The sequence below is a fragment of the Solanum lycopersicum genome, chromosome 2 (genome assembly GCF_036512215.1).
Source record: "Solanum lycopersicum chromosome 2, SLM_r2.1".
Taxonomy (NCBI): domain Eukaryota; kingdom Viridiplantae; phylum Streptophyta; class Magnoliopsida; order Solanales; family Solanaceae; genus Solanum; species Solanum lycopersicum.
This window is the reverse complement of record NC_090801.1, coordinates 62,250,522-62,261,324: the sequence shown is the minus strand read 5'-3', so window position 1 is coordinate 62,261,324 and position 10,803 is coordinate 62,250,522. Positions and strand designations below refer to the sequence as shown.

The window sequence follows — 10,803 nt, the reverse complement described above, 5'->3', positions numbered from 1 at the left end:
TGGATGAACTGAATTGAAATTAAATAAGTCAAAATGAGCGATAAATCAATTACTTGTTTAAAAGTTACTTGAATTGTAACATACCTAAAACATTGTGTCATAACTCAATCTTTTCGATTACAACTAAATTTTAAATATTCGTTTGTTTCCTTATTATTTGTGTGCATACCTAATAAAACTTAATTTTTTATGTTAAGAATAGATATAACATATCATAAAAAAAATATTCAAACAAAGCTTCTCATGGTACAATCTAAATTGCATATCATTCCTATTTTAAAATTGTTTGATTGAAGCAAATAAAAATGACCCGAACTAATAAAATAAGCGAATTATTAACCTCGTTCGAATTTAAATAAAGTGAATCAATCATAAATTTATGAACTAATTTTATCATCTCTAAACGAGACGTACGACATTAGAATACACCGTATTTGTGTTGTTCACTTGTCAATTGCCATATAGAAAGAAGAAAAACTTAAAGTGAGTAGTGTTACAAGCACACAACTTTAGGCAGTTTTTTGTTTTTTTGCTTACACGTAATTGTACTATCAAACATTTTTATTGTGTTTTCAACTAAAATTGAAGGGTCTAAATCTAATGGAATGGCTAAAATTACACGACATTTTCCTACTATTAATTATTACTTTTTTTTTTTGGCTTATACCGAAGTTTCATGTATCAATTATCATAATTATGGATTTAATGAACCATCAGACTACCGTTACATGTTTAATCTGTGACCAAAATTACAAGAAATGGACAATTAGGTGGTGTACTTGTTTGGATTTTGGTGTAGGGTACCGTGAACAAAATCTTATATTGATGGTTAAAAAAATAAACATCTTAATATTATGTACAAACTTAATCTAAATAGTAATGTCCTAGTAACATATTACGTTAAGAGTAACTTTTGAGTTATTTTAACCGAATAATTAATTAATTTGAAATTACCAGAAAAAACGAGTCTCTCATTCTAGATGATAAGGGAGGTGTCATTGTTTTGGTGACTCTCACTGACCTACTAATCTAGGAAGGACATCATTAATTACTTTAATCTTTTTAAAAGCATAATTAGTGCCAATATTATGATACTTTACAGAACAAAGTACTCAGCAAACCATCATTATATTGAAATTCCAACGTTAACAAAAGTAATGTATTTATAAAAAAATCGTGAACATTTAATTATAAACCCAAATATATATTAATTTGAAATCATAGTGTGAATTAACTAAAATATTTCCCCCAAATCAATTCAAATAAAGTTGCTGGTCAACCACTTTTTAATTAAATCATTTGTCTCGAGAAATAATAATTACTTGTATAAAATAGTATATAATAAAAAATGATTCAATGAAAAGAATATATAACAGTTAAGAAATGGCTGCTAGACTTGGGGCATATTTATATTTTTTTAATATAGAAATCTCACCCAAAAAATTAGGTCAAACATATTTGGTACAGAATATAATTGCCGCCCTAAAATTTTATCGACAACATTTGCGTTTCTAAATCATCCCCTCTTTTTTTTTAAAAAAAAAAGCGAAATTTAATTAAGAGTAAAACAATCTCATTGATCCACGATCCACGGCTCTAAGCCATCTTTATTTGACCTATTAACAACATATTTTCTTATTTAAAATATGACGGGATTCAAAACAAATTCGCCGTCGGTTGGATAATGACAAATTAATTCAGGCTGACTTTTGCAATTTATTCAACAAATCAGAAATCCATTGAATATATTGAAAGTCAAAAAATAAGATAAGATTTTACATCTCATTTCATATTTTTACATAATCGAGGAAAATACAGGAAAGAGCATTAAAAGAATTATCACAATGAAATGAGAATTTAAAAAAACCACGTGGCAGTGATCTGGAACAACAAGAAAGTTGATTGAATCTCGCTGGCAAAAATATTTGAATTCAACTGAAATTTTTGCAGCTTTCGTCCAGCCAAATCACAGCTCATTTCCCTACAACGGATAGCACAGACATCATGTGAGCCGTTACCCTTTCATTTTCATTATTCTAATTAACACAAATCAGCACCATGTATAATGCACCATCCCCATTTATTAACCATTACGAACTTTTTTATTTGACTGGACACAAAATTTAAGAGATAAAAAGAAAGTTTATCAAGAAGGAGAAATGTATAATCATACCAGATTTATGAGGAACTGGAACACATCATGCATTAACATAGTCCATACTGCCATTGCGCTGGCGTTTGTTGGAACTTGAAAAACAGCATATATGAGTCCATGATTTCTTCTTCTTCTTTGCGGGTTGCGTCTTTACATCTCTATTAGCAACCAGATCAGACATATATTGTACAACAACCTGAGCAAATAAAACATTAGTGATCGATATATCCAATCATGTTAAAATAACAAAATGATTAAACGAAACAAAACTAAACCTGTGCTCCCTTCTCAAGGACGCTTCCTGGTGGAACTTCCAAAGGATTTCCATCAGTTTTAAGGACCCGCAAACTTGAGAGCATCCTAAAAGAATCTGGAAGAACGCGTATCTGGTTGTTACTCATGTCCAATTCTTCGAGCAACTCAAGGTTACCAATGGACCTTGGTAGTGATCTCAGGTCTGCAAAATTGTTGCTTATGTTCAGCTTTACCAGTGAAGTAGCAAAACACAAGCTCTCAGGCACTGATTCGATTTCATTGAAACTAACATTCAGCTCTTTCAAACTTGTAAGGGATGACATAGTTGTAGGCAACAGTCTGATGTTATTGTACCGCGCAGTCAGAATCTCCAACGACTCAAGTCGTCCCACTGCTTCAGGAAGTGCTTTAAGATGATTGTAGTCCACACGAAGCTCTTTGAGCGAAGTACATTGACCAATAGTGTGAGGAAGTTCCTCAAGGTCATTAGTTTCCACAATCAATTTCTTAAGACTTACTAAGGAGCCAATTGTCTCAGGGAGTACTGATAGCATGTTAGAGCTCAAATCAAGTTCTTGAAGGTGAGCTAACCTAGCAAAACTCGCGGGCAACAACTTCAAGTTATTTCCACTGAGATCAAGATACACCAAGTTAAGAAGATCTCCAATACAATCAGGCAGTTCAACAATTTTGTTTGAGTGCAAATCTAGCTTTTGCAATGATAAAAGCCCCCCTATGGTGGTGGGTAGGACCGTAATGCGATTCTCAGACAGATCCAAAGTGATCAAACTCGATAGCTTCCCTATAGAATCTGGAAGCCATTCTACTTGATCAGATAACTTATTCCGTAGCATAAGCTCTCTACTTCCTTTTTTGGATGACACTTCAATCATACTAGCAAGCTTAATCAAACTTAATTTCTCACCATCTTGACCTACAAACAAAGAAACCAGTGTCTTTTTTGATTAAAAATACGAACTTTGAATCAACACAACAAAACAACAAGTTATATAATCAAATTCACTAGAAATGCATACATAACCAAATACGGTGCAGCAAATAGATGTAACATACCACTTATCGCCGACGGCTTTAAGGTGGAATCAACAATCTTAGGCCCTGATGAAGCATCCCCAGATCGAAGTCCAACACCAATTCCATCCACAAGAAACGTGGCTTTTGCCTTATTCAAGTAACTGTCGTCTCTACTATACAGTTCGGACGCTTTAATAGAGTCTTTTGAGTTATAAAAACTCGACGAAGAAGCAGCTGCAGTTGTGGTTGCCGGAGATTCAAGGCGTCTGTTGCTGTTGCCGGAGAAGGAAACTTGGTTTGCCAAAGACAAATCATTAGGTTCAATTGAAGAAGAAGAAGAAGACGGGTCATTATCATGAGATTTAGAAGGCAAACATTTGGTAGCTCTCTGAATCAAATCGTCGAACACACTGTGAATATTCTCGAGATCTAAAAGTTTCAAGGCCTCCCTCTTTTGTTCTTTACTCTGAAAAAGAAGAGCGTTCCTCTGCATCTCTTGCAAAATTTTGAATAGCTCTTCTGGAACACCTTTCCTTTTATTTTGCCTCATGATAGCTTCTATTTTCAACTGATCTTCTTTCTCCAGATTTCCAATTAAAGCTCTTGCTGCTTCAACCTCATCAATCGATGGTCTTGTCGGTAGAGATCCATGAATTCTCATAATTTCTTGCACAATCTCATCAATCGACATTCCTAACGACCCCATTTTCAATAATTCTCTGAAAATTTATCGAAAACAAAAAAACACCCACATAAATTAATTCGACATAAATACAACTCCGGCCACAAAATTAAACTCAGACTGCCCTTTCTCCTTGTTCTGTATGTATTATTCAAAGCAAGGAATTTCGCTCCATCCAAACCAATCAGCAGATCAAGAAAAAATGAAAACCGCAGCTAAGTTTTTTCGTTTCTACAAGTTTCTAGAAAGCGCCAATCAACGATGACAGCAAATTCAAACCTTTACCCACATGAAAGCATGCAAAGTAAAGCTTATTTTTCGCCGTATTTTCCTATATGGAGAACAACTGTTTTCAAAAACAACAAGAGAAAAAAAAAAAAAAACTCCAAACAATTATTTAAGGAAAGAAATTGACTCACACTATTTAGTAGCTTTTCTGTCCAAAGTAAATCCAAAAAAAATTCTGAAAGTATACGTGAAATGTGGAGAACAGAGAGAAGAAGAAGAAGAAGAAGAAAGGGAAGAGAAAGGATGAGTTATCTAAGACAGAAATGTGTCTTGTTCGGTTCTGTAGAAAATCCAACGACATCCATCGTGGGTTTATATACCTAAAAGAAAAAAAAAATCATTTTAATTTATTTATCCTAACTTATAAAATTTGTAAATATTTTCATATTGAAAAATAAATAAAAATTATTAGGCAGTTAATGATAAGACAATAATTTGATTCAATTTTTAAAAATACGGTGGACTCGATTATGACTGAACGGTTATTAAACGGAAATCCACTTATATTAGAGCAAAAAAGGAGAGATTTCCGGAAATGACCTTAGGAAAAATATGAAATGACGAAATTAACCCCGGCTCTCCTTGGATTCTCTCGGACTGCTGATGGGAACTTTTTCAAAGTGACTAACACTCTTTTGATTTTGATCTCACACTTCATGCTGCTGATATTAAAATTACGATAATTAATTTTATAGGTCACTTATAAATTATGAATTTACAACAGTAACATTATTTTTTATTTGATTTGTAAATAGTCAAAAGATCTTAATGAATATTTTTGGCATTGTTACAAGTAGCAGCAAGAATTGAGTTAAAAGATGAAATATATCACGTGAGTAGTGGTTATGGAGCTTTATGAAACAGTCAAATAAAATTCGACTATACATATATATATCGTCGTTATACATTTGAGGCAAACTCTTTTATAGAAATATGTAGGTTCAACGGTTAGTTGAAAGGTACTTGAAATGGTCCTTGATGAGTTAATGTATTTGCCTTTTGATGTGTTAAAAAAGCAAAATTTTCGTTCATCAATTACTCGTCATTTTTATTATAGACTGACAATTGTAAATATTCAAAGGTTGAGTGTTTGAGATTTTAAATTTAAAACTCAGTATAAATAGAAAATAATACTAACTGACTCTTTCTGTCTATTCTAGTTTTGATGAGTAAAATTATTTGATACTTATATATAATAGATCGTCGAATCTCCTTCGACTTATGTGTCTATTTCTTTCAATTTTAAATCTATTTATCAAAAAGTGTGACTCCGACAAATATTATATGAAATTAATCCAAAAAAATAACTCAAACACCAAGTTCATACACATGAAACATGTATATTGCCTTTTGATGAATGGTCTGTTTAATTAACTAGGGCAGCATGAAGAGGAAAAAAAACTTTATAGGCTATACCAAGTGATTATCCAACTGTAATCACTATGAAATATTTCACCTACGCGTCATTTTATAATGCTAACAAGAACAAAATATTGTTATACTAATAACACGGCATCAACTTATGTATGACTTTTTTCTTTTTCTTTTTTTACAATTTCACCCATCTGAAATCCGTTTCTACTTATATATTATTGCTATTCAGAAATTTTGAGTTTTTTCCATTTAATATTACTATCCTTTCGTTCATATTACTTGTTTTATGTTAATTTTTTCATCCGTCATTATAAATAAAATAATAAGATTTTATATTTTAAACAAATAAGTTAGTACTACTTTTAAAGCCGCAAGAATCAACAATAAAAGATTCTAAAGTTCAAACTCCATCAATCTTTTTCAACATTCATGAATTCAACTTTTTATATATATAAAAAGAAATTGTGAAAAAAGTATGTTGTCCTTTTTTTATCTACGTTTCAGATTCACCTAACAATTTAATATATCAACTACTGCTTTCCACGGTCAATTTACGGATAAGAACTAATATATAATTTTAATTAATCAATTTTTGAACATGATTCGTTAACTAAAGGAAAAATGTTGAACGTTTGTATATAAATAAATACTTTGTTGTTTAATCTGAGTTGTCACATGGTTTTGCAAATTGCAATAGTATAATTCCTTCTTGCATGTTTATGACTGATTCAAACATTCAATAAATCATTTATAAAAGAAATAAATTGAAGTGGAATAAATGCAACCTCTACAAAGGAATGAATTGAGGCAAGGTATTTTTAATATGATGCTAGTCATGCTACAAACAATAGCTTTTGACAATATTTACACTTTGCGTGAAGGTAATAATTAAGGAGTAGTTTGCCCGAGGATATTAAATAAAATAATGTAGGTATTAGTTTTGATGTCACTAATTTTTTGTTTGATATATACTTCCCCCAATTTATGTATAAAGCAACCAAACTAGCTATTAATTGGTATTGTATTAGGGAATTCTCGTATATAGCTACTCAAAAATAGTTTAAATTAAGTTAGATAGTTATAGTTTGATATTATGATTCGTAGCTATATGTTATAGGGAAGAGAATAGCGAGTGAGATTGGGAGACGGGGGAGAGAGGTGAGCGAGTGGATAAAGGAAAATTGTATATGTATATATGTCAAATTGCATACATATACCAGTCAAATAAATTGTACATATGTAACTGGTATACATATGTATTTATATATCTGGCGAGCGAGATTAGAAAAGGAGTGAGAAAGGTAAAAAAGTTGAATATATGTATATTGATTAAATAATTGTATATATATAATGATTATGTATATGTATCAGTTGCTGTAGTTGTATACATGCATATAATTTAAACTTGTATACATAAGTTGAGTTAAAATACTTATATTTATAAATGCAATCTTTCTCTCATTTATACAAGCACAAATTAGATATAGAATTTGCATAATTTGTGTCTATATATATATATAAAGAGAGAGAAGGGGGTGGGGGGGCAAGAAAGACATGACCTGAAAAAAATTATATTGCATAATTATAAGTGTATATGAGCTGTATATCCCACTCTCTACTTTATACAAACACAAATAAATCATACAATTGTATATGCATAAAGTGAGAGAGAGATTGCCATAAGAGAAGAGATAGAGCTTGGTCATGGAGAAGACAAACGAGAGAGAAAAAGAGGAGAATGATGAGCGAGATTTCAGGGAGAGGCGAGAGAGAAGGATGAAAGAGGCAAGAGAGAATATAATCATAAATAAAAGTAAGTTTCAGATTGCAATTAATGCAACCTATAACTATGTTAGCTAATTAACTAGTATATATTTGTTTAATCACGTAATTTTTTATTGTATTATGCATAACTAGTGGTAAGAATTATGACATTAACAGTACTGAAGGTATAACAAGGGAAGAGAGTCGAAAAAAATATGTGAAATAAACAAAAATGTTATCCTCATGATAGTTTGACTCAAAAATACCATTATCATTATGTTTTGATTCAAAAATGTTTTTATAGTCAATAGTTTAGTTTAGAAAATGTCCCTATATTTACTAAATAGGTTAAAAATACTCTTTCCAAATAAATATATTATATATAAAATCATAGTACATTCATCATTAATATTTATGTAATGCTGAAAACACTGAAAAATAAAATAAGAAATATTTTTATTTTCCATTTTTTCTAAATTGAAGTAGGATTAAAATTTGCTACTTTTTGAAAATATTATAAAAAAGAATGTGTTCATAAATAATATATATATTTGTGAAATGAGCTTTTTTGATCCATTAAATAATAATAAAGATAATTTTGAATCAGAACATTAACCATAAAAATATTTTTAAACCACATTGTTTTGCCCTTTTACCATATATATACGTTGTCATTGTTAAAAAATACAATTGTATTTAATATTAAATTTTATACACCTATCAAGCAACCCTTCAAATGATGGTATAATAGGGTGGATACGATGCAAGAGAGGTGTGATCAACATTTATAGTGAAACTTTGTCCAATGAGTTAAATTTCTTTTCAAAAATAATTTTTTTTATATAACTTTATGTTTATTTAACTTCTTCAAACGCTACTTATAATATTATCGTGCATATTATTTGTCATATTTTAAAATTCATTATCCGAAAAAAGAATGGGGCCCAGTAAGGTCGAGATGTGGTGGTTTGACAGAGTGAAACATCTTTGGAATTCGGTTGGATAATAGGCACGTGCACACGTATGTAGCCTGCCATTTCCACCTTCACGCCATTACCGTTTCTTCTGTTTCACTTCTCCTTTTTCTCTTTTCATGCTAATAATAATAATATTAACATAATATATTGACATTAGCTTACGGATAATTATGACTCGAGTAGACACTTAAAACTATATAGAATTATTAAATAAATAAATGTATATATTTTACATGTACATAAAATACAAAACTGTCATATCAGACAAATATGTATTTATTTAATTTTTATAAATTATTTAAATATATATTTATAAATACTTAAAAATTAAATTATTGTTATCAACTAACATCAAATCACGTATTAATATTAATATAATAATATCACCATCTTCTGGTCATGGGTTGGCATACAAATTTTCTCGACATGAAAAGATGGCAACTTGACTATCCACGTGGACAACCACACATGCCATGTCTTTCTCTATCGGTAAATGTATAAATATAACATTATTAGATATAATATATTAGTAATTCTGGCTGATGTACTAAAAATAATATTCATCGTATAAATCTTTTAAAAAGCATATATTTTATTTATAAAATTATTCTTCACCAAATACAATAGAAAGATGTGAAAATAATTTTAAATAGGAAAAATTGTATATAATAGCAAACTAATAATCTAAATTAAATGAAAAAGTTAGGGTTTGATTTAATTGTGCTCCATAGCAAACATTAGCTAAAATTTGCCAGCGTCTCTCTCCCAAAAATCTCTCTCGCCTCTCTCGCTTTATACACAGAAGTGTATAATTCTGTTTCTGTTTTGTATAAAGCGAGAGAAAATTGTATATACACATGCAAAAATGTATATCTTCATGTTATACACTTAATTATACAATTTACAAACATTTTACTTCAAATATTGCAGAGAAAAAGGCCAACGAATTATACAATTGCGAATTATACAGTTGCAGTGAAATACAATTTTCTCTAGCTTTATACAACAGAAGTGTATATATTGTGTTTCTATTTTTGTATAAAGCGAGAAAAACATATATCTTCTTGCTATGCACTTATGATTATGTAATATACATACATTTTAATTCGATTCAACTGTATGCAAAATAAATTATTCAATTGCAGCGAATTATACAATTTAGGCCAGCGAATTATACAATTGTATATGTATAGCAAATTATACAATTTTATGTTTGCTATGGAGCGCAATTATGCAACGTTTGCTATAGCATACAAATATGAATTTTTTATTTGCTATATGTGAAAGTTGCCCATATTAAATAACCATGCTAATAGATACATTAAAATCCTGTATATTACTATGATTTCACATGTACTAGTTATACGTAAAATATATTATCAAATAGTCTATATATATTTCTAAATAGTCTATATATATTTCTAAATAGTCTCTCTATATATATTTTACGATTTTATAAAATTTAAAAATATATCAAATAAAATATTAATACATTCCAACAAACCGCTTTAAAAGCGTCCCAACTTTATCTCTCCCGTCCCCTTTCCTTTGTCTCCTTGCCTGCTTTTCGTTGCCAGGCCCAATCTATGTTACAAGACAGCCATAGATATTTATCTCTTTTTGGAGGACTTGGGACAAGTTTGTATTAAACATCAATATTATAATTTTTATGATAAAAAGTATATACTGACTATAGGATATAACGTATTAAAAAGTTATATAGAGAAAGAACATTGACTATACAATATATCTTACGCTTATACATGAGTTATATATTAAGTATATAATTATGTTATATTTTAAAAGTTAAACAATTTAACGATACACGAAATATATAGTGATAAAATATGAAGTATATATTAACTATTCATTCTCAATCAACTTAAAATCATCTCTAAGCTGTTTCATAACTTTGATATGACATCCTTTCGATATATCAAATTTTTTGATAATATAATTCGCTTGAAATAATTTACATTGTTTTTTTGAAGTAATCAAGAAACAAATGAAGAAGTATGAAAAATGGATTAGCAACAAAAGAAGAAGAAACAATGAAGAAGACCAGAACCCGGTGGCCATTTCATTTTAGAAGAACAAAATGACATGTAAAGTAATTTGTCAAAATTGGGTCCAAAAAGTGGTAAGTAAAGTTTAGGAATATGTTAAGCAAATATATATTAGTTAATTATTATTATAGTTATAGTTTTGGTTAATTAACGCTCGCGATTAACATCTAATGATAATTATGGACTGGAGTTTAGATTCGCATATTT

The 10,803-nt window shown here is 29.7% G+C and overlaps 1 protein-coding gene across 2 annotated transcripts; it reads right to left on the bottom strand.

Moving 5' to 3' along the window:
- Positions 1–1,715: 1,715 nt before the first annotated feature.
- Positions 1,716–4,891, bottom strand: LOC101265500 (plant intracellular Ras-group-related LRR protein 4). Of its 2 annotated transcripts, none has more exons than XM_004232539.4 (5): positions 4,547–4,891; positions 3,485–4,458; positions 2,431–3,344; positions 2,174–2,351; positions 1,716–1,981 (listed from the first exon to the last, which is right to left on the bottom strand). In XM_004232539.4, exons 2-4 carry the CDS (start codon positions 4,149–4,151, stop codon positions 2,199–2,201), a joined length of 1,734 nt encoding a protein of 577 aa, XP_004232587.1. In that variant the 5' UTR covers positions 4,152–4,458; positions 4,547–4,891; the 3' UTR covers positions 1,716–1,981; positions 2,174–2,198. The 2 variants fall into 2 exon arrangements, with proteins under 2 accessions (XP_004232587.1, XP_010316492.1); XM_010318190.3 differs by having other exon boundaries at positions 3,485–4,164; positions 4,547–4,752.
- Positions 4,892–10,803: the final 5,912 nt, after the last annotated feature.

What these genes read in the sequence shown, in the direction of transcription:
- LOC101265500 (XM_004232539.4), bottom strand. Translation starts at nt 4,151, where the DNA reads ATGGGGTCGTTAGGAATGTCGATTGATGAGATTGTGCAAGAAATTATG. An exon ending in AAAGCCGTCGGCGATAAGTG is followed by an intron (nt 3,345 to 3,484) that starts GTATGTTACATC and finishes CTTTGTTTGTAG; the next exon opens with GTCAAGATGGTGAGAAATTA. An exon ending in TCCTTGAGAAGGGAGCACAG is followed by an intron (nt 2,352 to 2,430) that starts GTTTAGTTTTGT and finishes TTATTTGCTCAG; the next exon opens with GTTGTTGTACAATATATGTC.